General features: G+C 43.4%; 1 protein-coding gene across 1 annotated transcript; it reads right to left on the bottom strand.

Annotated features, from left to right (window-relative positions):
- Window positions 1-11,568: 11,568 nt before the first annotated feature.
- Window positions 11,569-25,787, bottom strand: ZNF622 (zinc finger protein 622). The gene is made up of 6 exons (XM_025867454.2): window positions 25,009-25,787; window positions 23,767-24,015; window positions 23,375-23,537; window positions 19,348-19,460; window positions 13,060-13,203; window positions 11,569-11,841 (listed from the first exon to the last, which is right to left on the bottom strand). The coding sequence occupies exons 1-6, from the start codon at window positions 25,631-25,633 to the stop codon at window positions 11,714-11,716; spliced, it is 1,422 nt and encodes a 473-aa protein (XP_025723239.1). The 5' UTR covers window positions 25,634-25,787; the 3' UTR covers window positions 11,569-11,713.
- Window positions 25,788-27,027: the final 1,240 nt, after the last annotated feature.

The raw sequence follows: 27,027 nt of genomic DNA, 5'->3' as shown, positions 1-27,027 counted from the left end.
CGTGTCTCTGCTAATCTCTTATTTACTGGTATGTGTATATACAGTCCGGCTAGCGAGGCTGTAGGGCCTTTGTGAGCAGCACTGTCTTCATCACCAATGTATTTCTAACATTCACCAGCTAACCCACACCAGGAACAAATGTTCACTAAAGATGTGTTGTTGAATGAGGCAGCACTTTTAGGGACAATAGTCCTGATGCTAAATGCTTGGGTTCAGCTCATCTATAGATCAGCATCCAAATCAGCTCATTGCCGAGGAAAAATAAGAAAGGAAAGTGGAAAAAAAAACAAAAACAAACCCTTACCAGTTGTCTGCAATTACCAGGACACTTTCTTTTACGTGTTTCTTCTTACACAGCCGCCTGAAGACTTATCAAAGGCAATTCATTGTTCAGAATTGATAGGGCAGACCACCCTTGTCAAGTTTCCACAAAGGAGGACTTAGCCTACAGTTTTTCAAAATTAAACTCAAGAGCTCTTTTTTGAAATAAGATGTATTTAAATAGAAAAAAAAAATGGAAGAAAAATGTTATCCGTGATTATCACCCTCCCTTAGACCCCAAATGTCTATAGAATTTCACTGCATGTTTTAAAAGAGGAAATTATGACCCTTGACTCCAACATCAAAATCTCATCCCCGAAAATCAGATTGAATCCTAGATTAGAAACCTCTGCAGATAACTTCCACAGAAGTTTTTATTATTTGTCATAGTGTTAAAGGATTGCAGATGGATTAATGTTTTACAAGTCAACCTGAATCAATCTGAATCCTCAGGTGAATAAAAAACCAACTGGTTTAGGTTTCTGATCAATAAGACTATTTTCAGTGAGCACCAACACCAACAATTCTGTCCCGTAGGAAAATTGATTTATAAACATGTCAAATGGAGATTTTAGTTTACTTCCTATTTTTACTGCTCTGCCTTCAACTGCCAATCCAGAAATTAGAGACTCTCCCCTGGGAGCAAGAAGGCAAAATGGTATGAGGCCTTCAGAGGTCATCCTTGAAAGCAAGAAACACTCAGCTTTGACCTGGTCTATTGAAATCAATACGACATGGCATAGAGAAAGGAAGCAGACGACAGAGTATAGTTACATCAGTATTTTTCTTTATTATATAATTTGCATTAAATTCTGCTAAAGGACAAGTAGATTAAATTGCCCGTGAGAGATATAAAAAGTGTATGCAATGAATCACAACCCAGATGAATTTTAATCAACACTATAGGATTTGTGGTAAAGGCTTATTTTTCTTTTAATAAGGTTATCTTATTTCTTCCCATTCTAGGTTATGTGGGAAAGTATAGTATGAGGCATAAAGAAGAGATCTTTGACCTGTAGTCCCACCGTCAAAAGATACCACCATCACCACAGTAGCCTATTTGATCACAGTGGTTCCCATATGCGTTGTGTATAGAAGTGTGAATCCTGCTTTTTCCACTTAACATTATGATAAAATAACTTTCTATATTATTGTAACTCCCTCCTTACAAAGTCTCTTATCCTCATTTTGTGAGATAAGGCCTTTTTAAGAGTCCAGAACTAGTAAGCCATGGAGCCAGGATTCTAACCTTGATCTACCAAGCTCCAAAGCCCACACACTTTCCACCATATCAAAACACCTTAAAAATAGTTGACTCCTGGGCTGCCTTGGTGGTGTAGTCAGTTGAGCAGCCCGTCTCTTGGTTTTGGCTCAGGTCGTGATCTCAGGGTCCTGAGATTGAGCCCCGTGTCGGGCTCTGTGCTCAGCATGGAGTCGGCTTCAGATTCTTTCTCCCTGTGCCCCTCCCACTCGTTCTCTGTCTCTCTCTAAAATGAATAAATAAATCTTAAAAACAAAACAAAACAGTTAACTCCTCTCGTCCCAGTAAATCACCTTTTGTAATCTATATGGAATCTGAAACGTACAAGATAAACCTAGGACATCTTGAAATGCAGAAAGGCAAGAAACTATCAAAGACTAAATGGGTCACATCAAAAGAAAGCTAACTTGAACAGGATCCCATGACTCTCAAAAAGAATAATCATGTTCAATTAAAATACTAAAAATATAGAAATTCGTGAGTTCGTAATGATACTTTCTAAAAAACTTACTAGTTGCCATTGGAGGTCATAGGGCACCAGTTTATTACTCTGCTAACTGATAAATATACGGAAAGAATCAAGCATTTGTCCAGCCTTTCCTATATACACTGTATTTCAGGGCAGCCAAATAATTGAAGAGAATACATTCTTCTGCGTAGAAGAATTGTGGCTCATAATGCAGGAGGAATGACAGTAAGAAAATTTGCCATTTTGAGCTTTAATGAAACACTGGCAATGGTGGCTGGTAAACGCTAAGCCGACAGGCTGGTGGAAGATGGAGCGTGCTGACATCACCTGGACTGATGATTGGTATTACTGGCTGTGAGGCCACCGGGCATCATGAGTTCATGGTCTGATTCCACAGGAAGTTCACAGAATAAGGAATATTACAGCTTAAAGAAAAAAAATTGAACTTTAATCAAATCAACTCTCACATGTAACTACCAGTTTATAGGAAGTACAGAGACAGAGGAACAAGTTAAAAACACCACAGAGAAACAATTGTGCAATTCTAGAATATGGAACATAAAGGATAAACCATTTGATTTTTCTAACAAATGCAAAGGCATGAGAGGGAGGCTGGAATGATGTAGACTAAATACTTAAGAGAGGCCGTTGCAGCTTTTGGACCTTATTGTTTCTTAGTATTTGAATAGGTCAACTGTAAAAGAATGACTTTGAGACAGTTGGGGACATTTGAATATGGGTTGGGCATTAGAATATTTAGGATATTGTTATACTGGAGGATGACAATACCCAGGTGGTTATTTTTTTAAATAAGTCTTACTATTTAAATGCATATAAAGTACTTTATGAGGAAAACGACGCAATGTCTGGTGTTTCTTCAAATACCAGGAAGAAATTGTGTGTGTGTGTGTGTGTGTGTGTGTGTGTGTGCCCGCACGTGCATGTTTGTGTGTCACAGGATGGGGCAGAAGTAGACATAGGTAAATGAAACAAGATTTATGACATGTTGGTAATTGTTGATGCTGAGCAATGGGTAAATGAAAGTTCACTAAACTGTGCTCGGTACCATCATGTATGTTTGGAAAGTTTCATATTGATAAAATTTAACCCTAAAAAACGATGGTTAAGAGGAACATCAAAAAACATGTAGAAATGAAGAGATTCATCACTTTCCACGTTCTGTTGGCACCTAACACTATCACTAATTTAAATAGAAAGAACATTAAAACCCTTCAGCTTAAGAAAGAAATTCAGTGAATTAAAAGATCTATGATATATTCAGTGAACATGTCTCTCTTGTTGCAAAGAAATAATTTGGAGATGGGAAGAGAATATAGGTTCTGCAGATCAGTTGTCTGTGATCTTCCCTAAAGAGGTTTAAGTAATGACTTATTTGTTTCAAAGAACTGATGCTGGGGATCACAAAGTGGATCACAAATGAATTTTGAGGAGGAGGAAAAGACCACTCCTAATGGCCCTTCTTTCCCAAGATACAGTTAAACAAGCTAATAGCATTCAGGGGTTAAAATAAGTCCATTCACCATCTGCCCACACACATTCCACATAATGACAGATGGAGATCTAATTTTAAAAACATAGTACATTTTAAAAATACTTCAGACACATCTATCCAAACAACGGATTAGAAGTTGATTAAAAAATAAATAATTGAAACACCAAAAGCTCACTGAAGGAAAGATTCTGTGCAGAGATGCCTTCTAGTAGAAACAAAGCCCTTTGTGTTCAGCAAAGAGTTTTCCACTGAGTGAAACTACTAAATATTTTAATTTTCAATTTGTAAGGGAAAAATTATTTACTCTTAATCCCTGGTGTGGTTTTTTTTTCCAGAAAAATCACTTTATTAATGACATATTTTGTCAAATTGTTATGTGTGACTATTCCACTTTGATGTACCTTGATTGGAAGGATAATTGATTAGCAGCTTTTAAAATTGAAGTATAATTAACATACAGTGTTATATTAGTTTCAGGTGTACGACATAATAATTTGACAATTCCATACATTACTCAGCGCTCACCACAATAAGCATGGTGACCACCTGTCACCAAACAATGTTATTACAATCTTATTGACTATATTCTCTCTGCTGTAGTTTTCATCTCTGTGACTTACTTATTTTGTAACAGGAATTTTGTACTTCTTAATCCCCTTTATCTATTTCACCCCCTCCCCCTACCTGCCCTCTGGCAACCACCAGTTTGTTCTCTGTATTTAAAAGTCTGGTTTTGTTGTTGTTGTTGTTTGTCTCTTTCTTTCTTTGCTTGTTTATTCATTTTGTTTTTTAGATTCCATATATGAGTGAAATCATATGGTATTTGTCTTTTTTTGTCTGACTTATTTCACTTAGCATCATACCCTCTAGGTCCATCCATGTTGTTGCAAATGGCAAGATTTCATTCTTTTTATGGCTGAGTAATATTCCATGGTATATATACCACATGTTCTTTATCCATTCATCTGTTGATGGACACTTGGGTTGTTTCCATCGCTTGGCTACTGGAAATAAAGCTGCAGTAAAGATAGGTGTGCATTTATCTTTTTAAATAAGTGTTTTTGTTTTCTTTGGGTAAATACCCAGTAGTAGAATTACTGGATTATAAGGTATTCCTATTTTTGATTTTTTGAGAAACCTCCGTAATGTTTTCCACAGTGGCTGCACCAACTTGCATCTCCACCAACAGTGCACCGTATTTTCACCAATACTCGTTATTTCTTGTCTTTTTGATTCTAGCCACTCTGACAGGTGTGAAATGATATCTCACTGCATTTTCATTTGCATTTCCCTGATGATGAGTGATGTTGAGCATCTTTTCATGTGTTTGTTTGGCATCTGTATGTCATCTTTTTCTATTCGGGTCATCTGCCCATTTTTTAATTAAACAAAACAGTATGGTACAGGCACAAAATTGACACACAGATCAGTGGAATAAAATAGATTGCCCAGAAATAAACCCACACTTATATGGTCAATTAACCTATGACAAAGGAGGTGAGAATATATATAGGAAAAAGGCAGTTTCTTTAACAAATGGTGCCGGGAAAATGGGACAGTTACGTGCAAAAGAGTGAAACTTGACCACTTTCTTATACCATACACAAAAACAAACTCAGAATTGATTAAAGATCTAAACGTGAAACCATAAAACTCCCAGAAGAAAACATAAGCAGCAATTTCTTTGACATCAGCCATAGAAACATTTTTCTAGATACATCTTCTCAGGCAAGCAAAACAAAAGCAAAAATAAACTATTGATACCACAATAAAATATAAAGCTTTTGCATCAGCGAAAGGATATGGACCCATCATAGCTCTTCTTTTGCTATAAAATGGGATCCTTGGCCCAGGGTAACATTATGCAGGACCTCATGTCAGTTTATCAACTAATCTCATAAGCTCATAGATGGTGGTACTAATGGAAGGAAGGAAGGAAGGAAGGAAAGAAGGAAGGAAAGAGGGAGGGAGGGAGGGAGGAAGGGAGGGAGGAAGGAAGGTAGGAAGGAAGGAAGGAAGGAAAGGGAGGGAGGGTGGAAGGGAAGATGAAGAAAAAAAGGAGGAAAATCACGTTTTCCTAAATCTCTGCAGCGGTCATAACAACTTACCTAAAGATCGGTATTACAAAAAGGCAATCTTTGTACTTCCCTGTCTCTGACATTTGGTGTTTTTTGGCCTGGCCAGGGAGGGGACATTTTAATAGCAGGATACTGAACTGGTCTACCACAATTTAAAAATATATATGTATTTAAGTTGGAATCAACAAAATAAAGTGCCTACCAATGTGTGTGTTATGTATTGATGTCCAAATACACAGAAAGCATTTCCCGCTGAACTCCGAATACTAATACAGGTAGAGGCAGAAAAAAAAAATCATTTAAATTTTTTTTTTATTTTTGAAGCCACAAATTATTATAAAATCCCACAAAAGCCAGTGATGGAAATGGTTTCTCAGGATCCTCAAGCCTCATCATAAACTCGTGTAATTTCAAATTCTGATAAATTCTTCAGAAGTTTACTGGCAGGTGTTTCTGTGTGAGATTCTGTACATTGGAGGTGATGAGCATGAAGCATCAGTCTGGGGCCTTGTGTACACATTTTCACATGTGACCGTGTGTTCAGTTTCTATCTCTATCAATGCAGCAGGTAATGGATTTTACTGGTACTCAAAATATATCATCTCACCTTATCTTTGTTCTTCAGGAAATTAGGTTCCTGGCCAGGGGGATTTTCAACAGACCAGATATGAACTTTCTACACATTCATTAAGACATGTGTTTAAAAGAAATAAAGAAAATGACTGTTGATGCTGATCTGCTCATTTTCAAACACACACACACACGCTTCACACATCTCGTCCCCCTCCCCCCACCCAAATATAACAACATTTGGCCATAGATTGTGAGAGGCCAGTGCTCCAATCCGGGGATCCTGTAAAGCTGGTTGAAAGGAAAAAAGCAGCAAAGATGTTTCTGGATCCTGAGATGTCTGTTTCTTGCTCATGAGGTTGAGAGAATGAAATGAAATTGCACGGACACAGTCCCGAGCTTGGTGCTGGTACGGTAGCATTTGGTAAGGCCCACAATCCCTTACCTGCAATCCCCAAATCCCCAGAGCTCTGAGCACTGAAAGGTTTTTTAAAAAGTATTTCTTTATCTGAGAGAGGGGAGAGAGAGAGCGAGAGCGCGTGCACATGCGAGTGGGGGAAGCGGCAGGGGGAGAGGATCTCAGGCAAACTCTGTGCTGAGCGTGGAGCCAGACGCCGACCTTGATCTCACAACCCTAAGATCATGACCTGAGCTGGAATCAAGAGTCAGATCTTAACCGACTCTCTTCGTGGCTTCTGTGGGGCAGGAATTTGGGGAGGTCTCATCCGGGTCGGTTTTGCTTGGCACTTGCCAGATGGTTGCAATCAGCTGTCAGTGGGTACTGCAGTGGCCTGAAGACTCGACTGGACTAGACATGCAAGATGGTGCCCTCGGATGCTGGTGATTGGTGCTGGCTGCTGACTAGGGCCTCAGCTGGGACCGTCAACCAGAGCACGTACAGTGACTTCTCGGTGCGGCCTGGGCTGTCTTATAGTGTGACCTCCCGGAGAAGTCAGAATTCTTAGATGGTCAAGTGTCCAAGGAAGCAGTGTCAGAGCCGGATTGCATTTTACGATGCTTCTCGGAAGTCAGCGGTATCACTCCTGTTGCATTTTTGTTGGTTATGAGCAAGTCACTAAGGCCACCCCAGCTTCAAGGAGAGGGACGGTAGACCCCACCGCTCTGTGGGAGGAGGGCCAAATAATTAGCAGACGTGTTGTAAAGTTGCCAACCAAAACCTTCATTTTCAGTCTGTACTGTCTCCAAAAGTATAAAAAAAGAGAGTATTGAAAATATCATTCCTGACAAAATTCCAAACGACCTTGAGGCACCCTTTCCCTGTCTCCCAACCCAACCGTGCATAAGAGAATTCAGCTCACCTCAGGTTGAGAACAGACAAGAGGGAAGATAAGAAACAGCAACTGCTAGGGGGCACCTGTGTGGCTCAGTCAGCTAAGCATCTGCCTTCGGCTCAGGTCATGATCTCAGGGTCCTGGGATCGAGTCCCGCATCGGGCTCCCGGCTCCCGGCTCCGTGGGGAGTCTGCTTCTCTCTCTCCCTCCCCCTGTCCCTCCCCACTGCTTGTGCTCCCTCTGTCTCAAATAAATAAATAAAATTAAAAAAAAAACAGCAACTGCTAATTGTAGCTTAAATAAATTTGCATCATGCCATGTCATATTAGTGTTATCATGGGGTTCCACACTATTATAAACTGCGCTCCTACAACAGAAACTCCTCAGCACAGGGCCTTCAACTTCTTTCACCTAACAGTCCAGCCTGCATGGGTGTTCAGGGCAGCTCTTCTCCATGATGTCATTTTGTGACCCAGGTTTCTTCTTACGCCATTGCTTGGCTGTCCCCTAAGGTGTTAGCCTCATCTGCATGGGCTAACCCTCTGCATGCAGAGCCCCCTCTGCATGCAGAGGCCAATCCGTCACTTCCAGCTGGTGAGAGGAAAAAGGGGCAGATTCTAAAAATGCCTCTTGTCTCACAATTGGAGATGATCTGAACTTCACTTGCATCCATCACCTCGGCTCACATCTGTTGGCCCAAATTCAGCCACACAACCATACCTTGCCTCATGGGAGGCTGGAAGTAGTTTCTGGCTGGGAAGAAGGAAAACAGATTTGGGAATAACAGCCTGGCCCACAAATGATCAATAAATTATATTCTAAAGTTCAAGTGTTTGCAGCATTAACAAGCTAATCAAATCTTCCTTATCTCCATCAATTTCAGCGTCATCATTAATGTACCGATTGCAAATGAGTCTAAATGAAATAACGTGTATTCTTCCAAGCACTTTTCAATTTCGCTGGGACTACCAGCAATCCTCTTGCAAAAATGTCTGCACATTTAGAGTTAGCAATACAGCTCCTACCTGGTCTTCTCCAAAAGAATTATTGTGAATTCCAAATAATATCCAATGGGATCTTAACGGTTTAGAGATGACTAAGGTGGAGGAAAGCAGCTTAAGTAAGAATCCACAAATAACCAAAACTGGTTGGGGGCCAAATTTGCTCACATTCTAGGAAAGAAAATATGGTATTTTCTTTCATGTGTGTAACAGTTATGTTATTTATGCATGTATCATGTGTGTAACATTAAATTCTATGTATTTCTAGATTTAGAACAAGATTCTTTTTATGGGGGCGCCTGGGTGGCTCAGTCGCTGGGCATCTGCCTTCGGCTTCGCTGTGATCCCGGCGTCCTGGGATGGAGCCCCACATCGGGCTCCCTGCTCAGCGGGAAGCCCGCTTCTCCCTCTCCCACTCCCCCTTGCTGTGTTCCTTCTCTCGCTGTCTCTGTCAAATAAATAAATAAAACCTTTAAAACAAAACAAAACAAAAAAGGTTCCATGGCTTGCAACACTTGCATAAATGTTTATGGCCCCACAGAGTGTGCTCCCTAGGATGGGATGTTGCTGAGGATTCTGTTCGACAGTGTTGCAATAGTAAAAATGCTGTACCAGAAATCACCATTTCTGGTTTCCTTCTGGGTCTCCCTAAACAAGTTACTGAACCTCCCTGGATCTGTTTTCTCATCCCTGAAATAGCAACGCTACCTACACCTCACAGTCGAGAAACAAAATGGCTCACAAAAGCACCTTGTCCTCCGTGAAACACAAATTCACACTCTGCAAAGCAGAGAGAATATATCAAGCCTGTGGCTAGTCTGCAGATAGGAAGTGCAATCGGCAAAGCGGCCAGAGGCTTTGGTTACACACACGCACAGAGAGAGAACAAGGTTAGCTCTCTCATTTTTGATCCCAGCCTTGATGTCTCAAGCTAAAGATGGACCAATCCACTTGCCAGGGCCATGTGGTCCTGGGAGAACTCCCAGCAGGAGAGTGCACACATGTCCTGGTCAGCCAGCCACAACAGCGAGCACTACCTTGGTACCGATGAAGAACTTCGATAGGATTATTCTGGTATTCTGGTGCCCACTGTTAGTTCACACAACTGACTGAAGGGTAATGGGCCTTGAGGGGAACTATCTATAGGAATTTGATTGAGAGATTTACTTTTGGGTCAATTTAGATTAAGTCTAGATTTAATCAAAAGTAAATGCATGGGTGAAGTGGGTCAAAGTAGAAACTATCCGTTTTAAGACATGGGATGGGATAAACAGCATGGTGAATATAGGTAATAATACTGTACTGCGTATTTGTAAGTTGCTAAGAAAGTAATATTAAAAGTCCTCGGTGTAAGAAAAATGTTTTGTAACTATGTATGGGTGATGTTTAAATTTATTTTTTCTTTGCCTTCCTTCCCAAAGGCACACAAACTGTATTTTATAAAATTATGATGTGGAGAGGGGGGCCTGGGTGGCTCAGTCGTTAAGCGTCTGCCTTCGGCTCAGGTCATGATCCCGGGGTCCTGGGATCGAGCCCCGCATTGGGCTCCCTGCTCCGCGGGAAGCCTGCTTCTCCCTCTCCCACTCCCCCTGCTTGTGTTCCCTCTCTCGCTCTGTCTCTTTCTGTCAAATAAATGGAATCTTTAAAACAAAAAAAAAAATTATGATGTGGAGAGAAGTGATATAGAATTGCTCCACAAACCCAAAACCGAACTAAGAAGGTAGCTCCTTAAGTCTGGAAGGAGATAAATGGAGGGAGTATTTTGTTGGTCAACATACTACCTTCATTACTCGCCACAGGTAAAGCACTTCAAAGTTAAAAGGGTATGTATACAAATAAGGTACACTGACCGAGCTAGGCTGGTGTGGTAAACAGGGGGGTTGGAGACAGCAGGTGTCAGCGGTAATGATCTCAGCATATCATGTTGAGGGACACAATGTTGAATAAGAAACAAAACTGACAGAAGCTATAGCACAGAATCAGGTACACTCAGTGAAGAACTTCACCTACCCCATGTGAAGCATGACAACTTTTTCCTAGGATACAGATTTAAAGATGGGTCAAACACAAGAGAATAGGGACCTGTGTGAGAAGAACGTTAGAAAACAGGCTGGAGGAGCAAAATTAAAACCAGGGAGTCCTTCGCTGTTAGCGAGAGTGAACCTGTGTACTGAGGAAATAGAATTAATTCAATTCTGCATCCAAAGTTTACAGAAAAAGACCCATGTCTGCAAACGAGGGCCAGTGAGTAGCTGGTAAGGGCAGGCCCATTCACCCGGCACCCACTACGGAGAGACCACCGCTCCAACTAGAACGTCAGCCTTCCTCAGTGGAGCAGGTTTGCTCTAGAAGGGAGAACTTCAACACACTTTGGCTGACTTACTTAACCCCCACAACAACCTGTGAGGTAACAAACATCTCATTTTACAGATTTAAGAAACCAAGTCACTTTTCCAAAGTCACAAAATAGCTCAACAGTTTGAGCTTCCTGTTTAACTTCATTTCCCACATACGACTGCCTCCCCCACCCCAAGGCACCTGAATGGAGAAGCTCTTCATGTTGAGCCCTGACGTCAGTTTTTGTTTCTAAAATGAGATCTAAACATTTTACATTGATTTTCTTCCTCAACTAACTGCTCAAGGAAAGGCAGCCCTGGAAACAGAGTGCACAGCGCTGTTGTGCTTTGTGCGGTCACATTCAGATAAAGAATCTTTCCGGCAAGCCAATGGCATGCTGCCTACCTTTGCCTGGACTTAGCGAAAGTGACTTGTGCCACCTCATGAGCCACAACACATTCAAATGAGTGACATTCAACTTCTTCCGTAGTTTCCGAGCCCCCTTATGTAGGTGCCAGTGCCAGGGCAAGGTTAAACCAAGTTTGAGGGGACAAGTTACGCCGGAGTTTCCCATGTGACTCTGATAGCCAGAAATCAGTCAAAAGATGAGGCATAACACACTTGCTGGGCAGTAGTTTGGGTCCCAGAGCCCAGTAGACACAGCACTCACTTTGTGAAAACATAACCTTTAAACCCTGTCCAGAAATGACATTGAAAACCCAACCAGATTCTGACTTTTATTCTTAGGTCAGAACAGATAAAGTACAGGGAACGGAGCAGCAAAAAGGGTCTGACACACAATCCAGCTCCCACGGGTCGGCAGGTGAGGCCACTGGTGCAAGAGGCGGATCCCTCAATCCTTGGTAGACCCTCAGAATCTCACTTGGGGCCTAAAGTGCATCTGCTTGGTGGCATTGTTCTTCATTCCCGTCTTCAGCATCCACTTGGATTTCATCCTCTGGACATACTGCATGTCCCGCTCACGCATAAGAGCCGCTCCTGTGGTTGCAAAAGGGACAAGCAACGAGGCAAAGGTTTGTTATTTGTGATCAGAAAAAAATCCAATCTTTACGGAGAATCTCAAGGCTAGTTATGGGGTCACTGGGTTCTTAGATTTAAAGAAGAGCTGCTAACCTGGGGTCTCCGTGTAACAGGAGTGGGGGTTATGTGCACCCAGAACTGCATACGACAACCTGTACCTGTACACATTTCTCTGGGAGAAGCCTCTCTGGTTTTCATCATCTGGAAGGGTCTTATAAGCCCCAAAGGTAATGCCCCATCAATCAAAGGTGACAGAGAAAGGTGAAGACTATAAATTCAATCAGACAGTAGTTCCTGACAAGAGTAAGATGAAGTCAGTGTCTGCTAGATTTAAGTGGCTTCGCAGCTCATAGGCAAGGCACAGGGAAGGAAGCCATGGGTATATATATAAACACAGTGGCACTGAACACAGATTTTCTCTGTCTAGGGCTTTCCATGACATCCTAAGAGAGCTCTCCTTTGTCCACTCCACAAACCTTTAGTGGACTGATGTTCTCCCCGAGGATCGAAGGATTGAGCTGCATAGAGCAGACACATCAGAATAGATTTAAATAATTTGATATTGATGGTTTCAAAGCTTAGCAATCTCTAGGCCCGCTTTATTCCTCTCTTATTACGTTTTCTATGGGAAAACTACAAGGAGTGATAGCCAGCCTTTATTATGTCCACGTACTGTATCATACGTGCATTAGGACAGTCAACCCACACAACTCTGCCCGGTGGGTCTTATTATTATCCCAATTTTATAAATGAGGAAACAGAGGCTTAGGTGACTTGAATTACTCACGCTCATCGTGTAAGAACCACTTAGTATATCAAGTAAGTCATGTATGACTCCATAGCTCAAGCTATTGCCACAAGAACACTAGTTAATTCCTCTGTATAACCTCCAGGATAATTTCAACCTTTGTTGACTACTCAGTACTTATTTCTGTAACTACTATCTATATGCCATTTTAGAAAGTTACTGTGCCAGGACTGTGAAGTTTTTAAGTAATGGAGCTTTGGGCTCATTGCCATAAACGTATCCAGTAGTAATGGAAGCTCCCAGAGCCAAGAAGTTAAGTTTCCTCTAGGGAGGATCCATAAGGACAACATAAATGGAAAGGACTTCACCCAAACCCCGTCTTGTAACACTAGTTCTGGGCTAGTCCACGGTTTTAAGTATCAACACACCTGTGCTGCCGGTCCATCCCAGGGCTCTGTACTGCTGGAGTATCCGGCCCACGGCCTTCTGATTCTTAGCAATGGCCACAGCTCTTGACAAGCCAAATCGCTGTTTGTAGTATCTCATCAAGGAGCGGTGACCCACTCTGGCACCTGTTTTTCAAAAGAGCAAAATGAAAACACTGAACTGGATAATTCTTCAAGGTAGAGCTACAGAGCAAGGGCTTTCCCAACCAGACTTTTAAGGGTATCTAGCTGGAAAATGGATATGCCAGGAGAAACAATGCTCTACCCGCTCAAAAAAAAGATATTAAAAAACGAAAGACAGAAAATCAAAACGTAAAGGAATTTTTTAGAAAAATGGCAAGTCACTGTTACATGAAATACTCAGCATCTTGTACTTATATAAAATATGCCTTTCTAGAAATTCACACAGCAACACCTACTAACATGAATAGGGCCCAAGGAAGGAGATAAGGGACTTTAACTTTTTTTTTTTCTCTTAATACAAAGATAAAGCACACAATAATCCTGATGCTTAAAATCTTAAAAGTCACAGTCTGGGTCTAGAGTAAACCAATCCACCTTTCTTTTGCTTAAATTCTCTGTGGGGGTGGTTCCCAAACAGGGATCATTTTTTATCTCCAGGGACATTTGGCACTGAATGGAGACATTTTTGGTGTTAAACCTGGAGGGGGACTACCAGCAGCTAGTGGATAGAGGTCAAGGGTATCACCAAACATCCTACAATGCACAGGACAGTCCTCCACAACAAAGAATTACCTGGCCTAAAAGGTCACTACACTGAGAAACCCTGCCCCATTGTTTTCTACAGGATGGAAATCACCTGGTGAGCTAGAATTTTAAAGGATGATTAAGCTGAATTTCCTCTACAGCTTTTGCTTATCTAGGATCTGGTAAAACTATGCAAGTCAATCATGCTTTCAGAAATGAATTACTACAGGGGCGCCTGGGTGGCTCAGTCATTAAGCGTCTGCCTTCAGCTCAGGTCGTGATCCTGGGGTCTTGGGAACGAGCCCTGCATCGGGCTCCCTGCTCAGCGGGGGAGTCTGCTTCTCCCTCTCCCACTCCCCCTGCTTGTGTTCCCTCTCTCGCTGTGTTGCTCTCTCTCTCTGTCAAATAAATAAATAAAATCTTAAAAAAAAAATGAATTACTACGGACTACCTAGCCCTTTATAGGAAGAGTGTGCCAAGCCTCAGCTTCGCAGCAGGCGCAGGGGAAGGGGCAGGCTTCAGCAGTGACTAACTGCAGGCTCCATCAGAGCAGTGACTCTCCCCAGGTGCTCCTGGCACGGTGCTGTCAGCATTACCCAAAGGCATTCGAAATACAACACTGAATACGATTCTCTCACAAGAACATTAACCAAATACCTTCCCAGACAGACATAAACACGTAGCAATTCAACAACAGCATACATACATGGGGCGTGAAACAGCGATTTCCCCTGAGCATGACTACAGGAACTATGGCTAGACAGAACCACGTGTACAGCTTCTAGGAAAGTTTTACCCTTACATATATAAAACCATTTCTTTCAGAATTTTTGTGTAGAAAGACCATGAACAGGAGACTATAAATATTACAGATGTATTTGCTTTTAGGATTTAGACCTTTCATTTACATGAAAAAGTTCTGTCAGGTTATTTTAAGTCCCTGTACCTGAGGCAAGCCACCTAGGAAATAGTTTGCTTGTTACATAGACATGGGAAAGGAGTTACTTTCAGTCGGTTGTTTTTTGTGATGGGATGCAAGAGATGACCAAAAAAACCCTTTCAATTCAAAGATGATTTGGTTTTTGGATACAAGACGGATGAAACATGTTTCCTTGAACCTGATTCTTCTGGCAGCCTTAGAGGTACCAGAGCTCCTAGACCCCAGGAAATGCGTAAGATGCAGCTGACGGACAGAGACTCAAGCTTAAATGAAGGCTGCTGTGGCAGGAGACCCCAGCACTATTTATTATCATTTTCTATGTGTAATAGGTCAGGACGCTCCAGGTTTGCAATGCTCAAAATCATTACATGACAATGTTCGTGATTAGGACAAAGTAAACCGATGTATTTATCTTCTTAAGCAGCATTTGGACATATGTATTATTGAGAAACATCCCTGAAAAGGTTTCATTACTCAAAGCCAAGGTTTCCGCAGCCAGCAGGGGAACTGAAGACACACACAGTCGAGAGCTACCCCTGTCCCATGTCAATGACAGTGAGCCCCCGACAGTAAGCCCCAAGAATAACGTGCTTGTACAGCTCAACTTGAAGGCCCTCCTCAAGGAAAATGGGTAAGTCGTAGTTACGGTAAAGCTACAATCTGTCCATCTATCGTTCACCATAGCAATAACTATGTGTAAAATGTCAGCTCCTACTTAAAAACTGTCCACTCCTACTTAACAAACAGCCTTATAATCGAAGCCATTAGATAGTGGAAACGAAATTACCTCCAACTGTAATTTTCCGAAGATTAATTACACATTCTCGTGGATCCACCACCAGTTTCACCTGGCTCCTCAGCGGCTAACTGGATGTCTTTCACACCAACTTACTCCACAGGAGCTGACGAGCACGAAAGGAAACTCAAGGAACTGAGACAGACCACAGCCTTCACAGTAAATGCTCACAGTGCCCTCTACTGGACGCTCTTTGTCACTGGCTCTGGGATCACCTACTGGATCTGAAATAACTAAATTTAAAACATCACAACTATCGCTTTTGAAACCAGCTGAAAGCAGGCCCTACTAAGTGTGGCTGATTAAATATCACCAAGCTCTCCACATGAGTATCCCTTTCAAATTAGCTTCATGCCAACATCCATGCTAATACAGTCAAGGAACTGAGTATAACTGAAAAGGTTTCTGAATGGTAAATTTGCTCAAAGCCATAAACAGGTGATTGAATACACAGCTGTAAGACTGTTCCTGTTTACTGTGCTTATTTAGAGACCTCCCATTCTCTTGGTTCATTAGAAAACCTCCCAAGCCAGTACTGAGACATGAGAGCAAACCAATGGACTAGAAACCATCATTTTGCATTATAATCAAGATTGACTGAAGGATGACTAGTTTTTAATATAAGATGATGAAAGTATGGGTGACATGAAGAGAGAGGTACCAGTATAGCTGGAAGAAATTTCAGAATACTAGCAGTCTTTGATTCACTAAGAAAGCTATGTTTTGTTTTTATTTAAACAAATTCTATAATAAGGTCTCAGCAGTCAATCATCTGTGAAGACCCATGAATGTAATGAATGACATGTATTTAGATAATCGTACTGGTAGCTCTTAATCTTCTCCAAGTCACAGATGCTTTTAAAAAACTACAGCATTTCCCCCAGAAAAAAATGTACTTATCCACACAGTTAAAAAAAAAAAAAATGCATGGCCATACAGGTGACTTTAAAGATTTTTTTTTTATTCTTTTGAGGGAGGGAGAGAGTGTGCATGTGCACTCACAACCAGGGGAGGGGGGAGGGCAGAGGCAGAAGCAGACTCCCCGCTGAGCAGGGAACCCGATTCCAGGCCCTCAATCCCAGGACCCAGAGACCATGACCTGAGCCGAAGGCAGACACTGAACTGACTGAGCCACACCCACACAAGTGACCTTAATCACTATGGCCTTTCCCCAGGAAAATGCACATACAGAAAAAAAAAAAAATTGTATGGCCTGGTTAAGAACCTGTGGGGTAAGGTAGTATCTGGCTGCTGGTAAGGTCTTCCCTGAGTCTGTCTAAAAGTACAGTATTTCACAGTATTACCATACTTACCATTCTTCACTACTTCCAAGTCTAATATAAAAGAGCTGTCCTAAGGTTTATTATCTAATATTTTAAAATAACATGACTCAGTAGGTGGACCAGCAGCAGTTAGCAAGGAAACCCAGGCTTTAAACACCAGGGAAATTGGACCTTCAAGTTAATCTTATGCCACTTTCTTCTTTGACTACATGAGGATGTAGAGACAAGCAACCGGCTCCCCAGTGTTTCAGGCCAATGATTCCAAGTCCCTGAGGGGCGTCTTAGCTTCTTAGCCCACAGTGGTTCCTTCTGCTCTGGGGCTCCTAGTCTGCAGCAGGTCCAAGGGAATCAACCTTGCTTTCCTTTTAAAAAGTCACCTCCAACCTCTCACTTAATCACTCAGTCAACACACATTTATCTGGAGACCCTGTGCTGAGATGAAAGAAGCAATCTTTTTCTGAAAAGTAATGGGGGAAGCCAGGCAAGCAAGCCAACAACTACAAAGGAGAGGAATGTTACCACAGATATGCAAGTGTCCAGGGAGCTGAGGAGACTCCACACTCAGCGCAGGAGCTGAGTTCAAAACAGCTGATGGAAGGGTGAGCCCAAGTCTTAAAGAAGGAGTAGCAGTAAGACAGAGAGGCATCAGCTGTGCAGAGTCCCAGAGCGGGGGGAGGTGCCCGTGGGCGGGTAGAGGAATAGCACCGGATGCGGGTGCAGCTGGAGAAACTAACTTACCGGAAAAACAATGGCTCTCCCTGGGGGAATTCCAAAGGAAAAAGAAAACAGACTGGTGTATTAGAACAATGCTCTGGGTGGTGGAGTGCAAACCGGATTGGAGATGGACATAAAGTGTCGGTAATGGAGACACAGACAAGTGTTAAAGAGAAGACAAAGAAATATTCAAAGGCTGTTCAGGATTTGCACTTCGTAATTGTTCCGATGTGGGAGAGGAAGGGAATATCCTAGTAAGATGCCCATTTTGGGCTTTGGCTAATCTTAGAAAACTCAATCATCCTAGGAAAATGTGTTTTCTAGACCAAAAAAACCCCCCAAAAACCTCCTAAGTTGCAAAATTTTATGTTTAGATGAAAATTTCTCTCAAATAGACTATACTTCTTAAATAGAATATGCTCATCGTTGTGCACATTTTGGGACAGAATATGCTGAAGTTGAGGCAAAGCGAAGCCCCCATTCATGAGGACGTGCCAGGTACTGCTTTACAGGGCCATCTTATTCAGCTCACTCACAGTCTGGGTCATCTGTCTACAGTCAAGGAAGTGGACGCTGATGAGCTAAGGGGCTAAAAAAGACAGTCTTAGAAATTAAGTTATTTAGCTTATTTCTGCCATAATGTATTGGTATTTTCACCAGAGGAAGACTACAAGAGGTTTTCTGCGATATATTTAGGCCTGTTTTGCTCCTGTGTCTCGCACAGGCCACAATATTGTGCCTGATACCTTTCTCACCACTGTAAGGAGAATTACATCTTCAGGACCGGTTCGGCCTGCCCTTTCCTTCTACTGTCATACTCTAAAGCTGCCCTTTAGACTTAAAAGGCAATTATTCCAAGTTAAAGAGGGCCGTCTGTACCTAAGCAGTGATATTCTACATGAAAAGCAAATAATTTAGGACGGCTTCTTCATCACAGTCATCTCCACGAGCAGGAGAGCTGCTCCTGCCCCAGCGTTGCTGCACATCTCCCAAGGCAGGGTAGGGCAGTGGAGGAAAAGGCTTCACTGACTATGATCGTGGGTCAATTATTCAACCTATCTAAGTTGTAGCTGGCTCACAGGTCAAATAAGGATATGAATCTATCTAACCCACAGGCTTGTAAAGATAAAATAATATATCCACCCACCATGCTAACTGCTCAGTAAGTACCACATATTAGTAGGATCTTATTCTCTCTACTGTTCCATGCCCTTTCCTTCTCACAGGTGTCTCATAGCTTCTGCCATTCTTATCAGCTAATCATAACACTGTAAACAATACTGGGTACTTCTCATACTCATGGCTTTTCTTCCCCCCACCTCTTCATACCTGGGATAAATTCCCACATCAGTCAAATGTTCACTAAAGTAGCAGGCACAATTCAGACTTCAAGCCTCCCTGACATAATTAGAATACAAACAGGCAACTGCACACTGTCAATCAGCTACTCCCGATACAGACTACCGCTGGAAGTCTGAGCAACATGAGCAAACAGGAATCAGTTCAAAGAATAAGAGTAGGGCCATGATTTACAAGAAAAACCTAAATGAGGCAATAATAATAATAAAGAACCAAAAGGAAAATGTCTATGTATTTGAAAGGAAATGACTGATCAAAGCATTTGGATTCATAACAGAAGTAAGCAAAAACACGGATTTAATTTCAACAAAACAGCTCACACAAGAGCTAAGTGGCAACCTTCAGAGTTTACTGTGTATCCGAGAACATAAAACTTAAAGTTTACTTCCCTCAAAATGGGATTGATGCAAACAGGCCTCTCTGATAATCTCACCGGCATTAAGCTATTTATCTTTGACAAATACACTTACCAGAAGGTAGAATCAGCTCCATGGTTTCATCATCATATTCTAATATCTTTTCTGAGGACAAATCCTCAGTCTCATCAGGGTGCCCCCCTTCCTTGTGATCTGGATAGCTACTCCTGTAATGGTGGCATTAAGAATGGCATTAATAAAAAGACCAATACCTCAAATTTAACTAAAAGACAAACTGTATTTGCAAAATGGCAAACCCACTAGCTACCTAAAAGCAGGGGATAAACAGTTGCAGGGATGGCAGGCTGAAAAGGTGTAGGAGAAAAACCAACTTGGTAGCAACCTCTGTAATAAAAAGTATGCAAGTGACCTATAAACTGAAGATGGATCACAGACCTAAGTGTAAAACGCAAAACTAAAAGAATGCCTAGCACATAACATGGGAGAAAATCTCGATGACTGAGGGTTTGGTGAGGACTTTTTACATACACCACCAAAGGCACAATCCATGAAAGGAATAATGATAAGCTGGACTTCATTAAAATGAAAAACCTTCTGCTCTGGGAAAAACTGTCAGAGAAGTAAAACAGAAGCCATAGGCTGGGAAAAAATATTTGCAGAAGACACATCTGATAAAGGACCATTATTCAAAATACACAAACAACTCTTAAAACTCAACAATAAGAACACAAATCAGATTTTAAAATGGGGCAAAGACCTTATTGGGTACCTCACTAAGATATACAGATTGCAAATAAACGTGTAAAAAGTTGTTTCACATCATGTCATCAGGGAAATGCAAAACCAAATGAGATAACATCACACACTTATTAAAATGGCCAAAATCCAGAACATGACAACACCAAATGAAGGTGAGAATGTGGAGCAATAAGAATTCTCATTCATTGCTGGTGGGAACACAAAATGGTGCAGCCATTTTGCAAGACAGTTGGGCATTCTTGCAAAACCAAACATACCACAGGATACAGCACTGTTTAGTATTCATCTAAAGAAGCTGAAAACATGTCAACACAAAAACCTGCACACTGATGGTTATAGCAGCTTTATTCATAAGTGCCCAAACTTGAAGCAACCAAAACATCCTTCAGTAGGTGTGACTGGATAAACTGTGGTATATCTGGACAATGGAACAGAATTCAGTACTAAAAAGAAATGAACTATCCAGCTATGAAAAGACACAGAGAAAACTTAAATGTATATTACTAAGCGAAAGAAGCCAGTCTGAAAAGATAAGGGGAGAAGAATAGGTGGACTCCATATGACTTTCAGGGCAGTGACACTACTCTGTATGATACTATGATGGTAGACACATGTCATTACGCATTTGTCCAAACCTACAAAATGCACAACACTAACAGTGAACCCTAACGTAAACCATGCACTTGGTGATGATGAGGTCTTAATATAAGTTCTATCAATTATAACAAATGTGCCACTAATGAGGGATGTCCACAATGAGGGAGGTCATGCATGTGTGGATTTGGGGGCAGGGGTTATATGGGAAATCTCTGTAACCTTCTGCTCAAATTTGCTGTTAACATAAAATTGTGCTTAAAAAAAAAAAAACTGAGCAAATGACCTACAACTAAATTCTTTCACCTATTTTTTTCTCTCTAGGAGGGTTGCCAGCTAGGAAGAAGAGGAGAATGTAGGGCTGGAAATGCAGCTATCCTCAATTTAACCATTCTAAAAACAAGTTTTAGAACAGTGCCATCCAATAGAATTCTATGAGCACAGAAACTTTCTATACCTGTGTGTCCAATATAGGAGCTACTAGTTACATGTGCTTTTAAGCACTGAGCTTTGAAATCTAGGTAGTGCAATTAAAGAACTGAATTTTTAAATTTTAAACTTCATTTCTAATTAACTTAAATAGCCGTATGAATACACCAAGTATTTGCCATATTGGACAGTGCAATCCTAGAAGAATCTCTATGTTCCTAGAAACAGTCTCAAACATACACAGAAAATAACTGGAGAATTACACTTTAAAATGTTAACAGTAAGACAGATAACCCAATCCCAACAAAACCAAAAGACAACCGACAAAATGGGAGAAAATATTTCCAAATGACATATCAGATAAAGGGCTAGTATCCAAAATCTACAAAGAACTTATCAGACTCAACACCCAAAGAACAAATAATCCAATCAAGAAATGGGCAGAAGACATGAACAGATATTTTTCCAAAGATGACATCCAAACAGCCAACAGACACGTGAAAAAGTGCTCAACATCGCTCGGCATCAGGGAAATCCAAATCAAAACCTCAATGAGATACCACCTCACACCAGTCAGAATGGCTAAAATGAACAAGTCAGGAAACGACAGATGTTGGTGGGGATGAGGAGAAAGGGGAACCCTCCTACACTGTTGGTGGGAATGCAAGCTGGTGCAGCCACTCTGGAAAACAGTATGGAGGTTCCTCAAACAGTTGAAAATAGAGCTACCATACGATCCAGCAATTGCACTACTGGGTATTTACCACAAAGATACAAATGTAGGGATCCGAAGGGGTATGTGCACCCCAATGTTTACAGCAGCAATGTCCACAATAGCCAAACTGTGGAAAGAGCCAAGATGTCCATCGACAGATGAATGGATAAAGAAGAAGTGGTATATATACACAATGGAATATTATGCAGCCATCAAAAGGAATGAGATCTTGCCATTTGCAACGACGTGGATGGAACTGGAGGGTGTTATGCTGAGTGAAATAAGTCAATCAGAGAAAGACATGTATCATATGACCTCACTGATATGAGGAATTCTTAATCTCAGGAAACAAACTGAGGGTTGCTGGAGTGGTGGGGGGTGGGAGGGATGGGGTGGCTGGGTGATAGACATTGGGGAGGGTATGTGCTATGGTGAGCGCTGTGAATTGTGCAAGACTGTTGAATCTCGGATCTGTACCTCTGAAACAAATAATGCAATATATGTTAAGAAAAAAAAAAAGAAGATAGCAGGAGGGGAAGAATAAAGGGGGGTAAATCGGAGGGGGAGACGAACCATGGGAGACGATGGACTCTGGAAAACAAACGGGGGGGTTCTAGATGGGAGGGGGGTAGGAGGACAGGTTAGCCTGGTGATGGGTATTAAAGAGGACACGTTCTGCGTAGAGCACTGGGTGTTATGCACAAACAATGAATCATGGAACACTACACATCAAAAACTAATGATGTAATGTATGGTGATTAACACAACAATAAAAAAATTTAAAGAAAAAAAAAGAAATATCTAAATGACCAATTAATTTAAAAAGGTTTTCAACTACATTAATTATCATCAGGGAAATGCTAATTAAAACCACAACCCAGCCACCAAAATGGCTGAAATGAAAAACTTTTCCTCAATGCAAAAGAAGAATGAGAAATCAGGAGGAAAATGCAAAAGGATGATTTAAGAGACTGGGACTTTTCTGAACACACGTATCTGGAGACTACGCAGGTTTGGCATGGTGATTACACACAATTGCTTGTGTAGCATGTACTAGGTCAAAGGCATCATGGCACTAGTAATTAACTGTTCAAAAGCGCCTGGTAAAGATTCCTTGCATCATGGACAAATTATCCAACTTTCTAATTAAGGGTGAACCACCTATGGGATAATGTCACCATCAAATACCTGGGACTGGCCTAGCTCCCCCAGCAACCACCTCAATTCCCTTGGGAGACAGCTTGTGATTCAAGGACTCTCAGGGAAACCAAGATGTGAAATCTAATTTCAGTCCCTCTGTTCACAAGGTAACTGGCAAAACTGAGCTCCTCACCATTTAAACCACAAAAAAAGAAAAATGAGTTTTCAAGTCAGACAAATTTCAGTGTGGGCCTGAGATTGTCTCTTTATCAGATCTCTTTTATTAAATGTGTGCTCAACTCTCATAGTCAGTTTCTTATCCACAAAATGAGAGCGAACAATCACCCACATGGAAGTTTTACAAGAGTTATAAAGCATATATTGTACTGTGCCGGACACAAGTCAGGCACCAGCACACCTAGTACCCATTCAATGCAAATATGAAGACCTCACTTTGTCTCACATTACAAACCGCAGACTTACCTAAAATCATAGAAGTCTGCGAATTCCAAAGCAGCATCGCCATCTGTGAAGAGCTTACAGTGGCTTTTGTCATTCATGTGCGCCTGTACAGCTTCCGTGGAGTAGAAGGACTTCCCTTTCTCATTGCACCACAAGCAAATCTTCCCAACACCAACTTTCTCTCCTGGAAAAATAATTTGAGGACAAAACGTGAGAGGAGCTTTCTGAAGCCAGATTAAGGCTCACAATTTATCTCCACGATTCAAAAAACACACATCAAGTTTTTGATCTTTACAAAATAAGCACATAATTAAATCAAAGACTGATGAGAAGCAAAAAAACGAATGTTCCCTTAAAACCTGTCCCCCAACAACGTGGTATTTCCTCATTAAAAGGAAAACTATTGTACTTACCCAAATATTTAATCAGTCCTTTAAGATCCGAAAGATATTCTATATCAGGAATAAAGAAGCTGTGGACTTTAGTCATATGAGCCACATTCTTCATAAGAGAGCTTGAATGATGGGGACAAAATAAGCAGTCTGTTACGGGGATGGCACCAATGAGGGGGCCTTGCCCAGTCTCCTCCTCTGCTTCGTCCATGTCCATGGCGTCAGCAAACTCACATTCTAACTCTTCTTCAGAATCAATATCTTCCCAATCTTCAAGACAGAGATTTGAAAAACAGTTAGTTTAAGAAAGTGGTAACTGCAATTGAAGAAACCGCAAAGATTCACGAACATGAGATGGGACAGTCATATATCTGAGGGGGAGAGAATGCCAGTTACATCCAAGGACAAACTCTGTTACAAGATCTCAATTTTAGCTGGTCCATTTATCCAGACGAGTCTGTGTTGCTAAGAAATTCCTTAATCTTTCTTTTCCAGAGTACAGTAAAGCCCTTGAGGGAGTCTTGTCCTTCTTTCCTAAGCCTGTATGAACACCATCAGGATAACTGGATGTGGGATGAGGGCAGGAAGGAATAAAAAGCTCATAAAATTGGGGCGCCGGGGTGGCTGTTGGTCGGGCGACGGCCCTCGGCTCAGGTCAGGATCCTGGAGTCCCGGGATCGAGTCCCGCATCGGGCTCCCCGCTCGGCGGGGAGCCGGCCTCTCCCTCGGACCCTCCCCCCCCCAGCTCTCCGCCTCATTCTCTCTCCAATAAATAAAATAAAATCTTTAAAAAAAAAAAAAAGGTCACAAAATTAAGGAGGCTCGGTGGCCGGCTCCAGCTCCACAGTTCAGGTTAGTCAGCTCATTCTGAAGCCCTCATTTTGTGTTTTAATCAACTAAGCTAGGTGCAAAGCCATGGTAACTAGAAACCCAGAATTACCAATCCTCCACAAATCGGTGCGGCCCGTGGCACGCCCTCCTAGGCGTCTGTCAAATGCCTCCCCATTCACGACAGAGGTCATCCGTTCATTCTCGAGCTACTAACAAGAACCTATTCCTCCCGCCCTCGCCCCAGAACAGGCCCTGAATCCACAACAGTTTACTAAGCAGAATTAACTGAAGCTCCCCGTGGGGATGATGGCCAGACGGGTCACTCCAGAAAGGAACTGAAACGGCCCGCACGCCTCATCTTCCCTTAAACACGAGCACCTCCTCCCCGCCAACGTCGAGGATAAATCTGGACACTTAAGGGGAGGGCATTACCTTCTTCGTCCAGGTCCTCCTCACCCTCCTCCTCCTCCTCCTCCTGCTGCTTTGCCAACTTCTTCGCCTGCTGTTCAAACCACTGGAGCCGGGGAGGCTTCTCGGCCGGGTCCCGCTCGTGAGTCGCGCGTCCTCCGCGGGCCAGCGCCGCGGGACTCCCGGGCTCCTGCTCGGGCGCCGCGGGGCCCCTCTTGGGAGACATGGACGGCTGAGCCTTGACGGCCCGCTGGATGGCCGCGTTCAGGGCATCCTTGTCCACGCTGTCCACGCCCAGCCCCTTCTCCAAGTTCTTTTCATTCATCATCTCCACTTTCCGACTCACGGCGCGCACCGCCTTCTTCTCCAGCTCCACGTGCCGCCGGGACTTGAGATGGTTTTCGTAGGCGTTGAACGAGGCAAACTTCTTACTGCAGACGGTGCAGTAGGTGGCCGTGCCCTTGCTCTCCTGCTCCGCCACCGCCCGCTGCGCCCGCACCCGCTCCTGGAACCCCTCGGCTGTGACCGGGGCCATGTCGGCCACTTTGCGCTTCAGGTTGTAGCGGTGCCAATCCGTCTTGTAGTGGGCCCGCTGCACGTCCGCGTCGCCGAACGCCACCCGGCAGGTAATGCAGGTGTACGTCGCCATCGCCAGGGCCGAAATAGGAGGCGGCCACGGCAAAATTCTAGCGACGAGAGTCTCGACGCCACCAGACGTTCAAACCTCTATTCGCCTCAGAGCCCCCCACCCTGCAAAGAGCACGCTGCCTTCCAGGCCGGGTCTGTGAGAAGTTCCGGCACACGAGGGAAGTTATGCTCAGCTGGACAGGAAGTCCCGCCTCTCGATCTGTAGCTACGTCTTCCGCCGCGGGTCCGGGAGGGCGAAGGAAGGCCTGTAGCTAACCAGGCCCCGCCCAGTCGGCCTGAAGTGGGTGTTGAAGTGGGTGTTGAGTCGGCCTGAGGAGAGTGTTGATTGGACCAGCCTGAGGTGGGTGTTGATTGGACCAGCCTGGAGTGGGTGGGTGTTGACCGGGCCCGCCTGAGGTGAATGTTGATTGGACCAGCCTGAGGTGGGTGTTGACTGGACCAGCCTGAGGTGGGTGTTGACTGGACCAGCCTGAGGTGGGTGTTGATTGGACCAGCCTGAAGTGGGTGTTGACTGGGCCAGCCTGAGGTGGGTGTTGATTGGACCAGCCGGAGGAGGGTGTTGACTGGGTCCGTGGGGGAAGGTGTTGATGACCCGGCGCCGCGCCCACCAGCTTGCTTTCCCCGTGCTTGCGCGGTGTGAGGTGACGCGCCGAAGGGGCATGCTGCCCCGGAGGAGGGGTCCGGTGGCCGAGCGAAGGTCGGGGCCTCTCCGAGAATCTAGCCCTGCGCTCCGGGAGCCCCGTGAACGGGTGTGGCGAAAGCCAGGCCCGCTGTTCAGAGCAGCCGAGTGCCCGCCGTGCCGGCGGGAGTCCCGGCAAGCCGGGGCCTCGGGCCGGAGGCTGCGGGAATTCGCAGGAAAACCGGCGAGGCCGGGCCAGAGCCTCGGCTTTTCGGGGGCAAGCCCTTCCAGCGGAGGGCGCACCGCTTGAATGAAAAGGTTGCCAGCTAGGAGCACAGCCAAGCCGCTGGCCGGAGACGTGTAATCCGAGCCACGTGGGTCCTCCTCAGTCCAATAGCAGCCCCGGTTTTAAAAATGCAAAAAGAAAGAGATAAGACGTCTGTTTTATCCAACTCAGTATATACAAATATTGTCGTTTGAACTTGTCATCAATCCAGAAGATGTAACGGGAAACTTGACCCTCGCTCGGGGGTAGCGGACCTCGGCACTTCGGTGTGTATCGCACAGTCACAGCCCGTCGCGGTTAAGGTCGGCCGCATTTCAGGCGAGCGGTGAGCTACGGGGCCGCGCAGGCGACAGCGCAGGTGGGGAAAGCTGAGTGTCGGGTTTTAGCAGCTCCTCGGCTCATCTGCACGGCCTAGCCCAACCTGTCAGCCCTGGTACAGAATTGAACTTTGCATGCTCAGAATCCAAGCGGCCAGGAAGACGGACTTCTT

The sequence above is a fragment of the Callorhinus ursinus genome, unplaced genomic scaffold (genome assembly GCF_003265705.2).
Source record: "Callorhinus ursinus isolate GAN/ISIS: 27379988/994484 unplaced genomic scaffold, GSC_fseal_2.0 scaffold3, whole genome shotgun sequence".
Lineage (NCBI taxonomy): Eukaryota > Metazoa > Chordata > Mammalia > Carnivora > Otariidae > Callorhinus > Callorhinus ursinus.
This window is presented reverse-complemented; position numbering and strand designations above follow the sequence as displayed.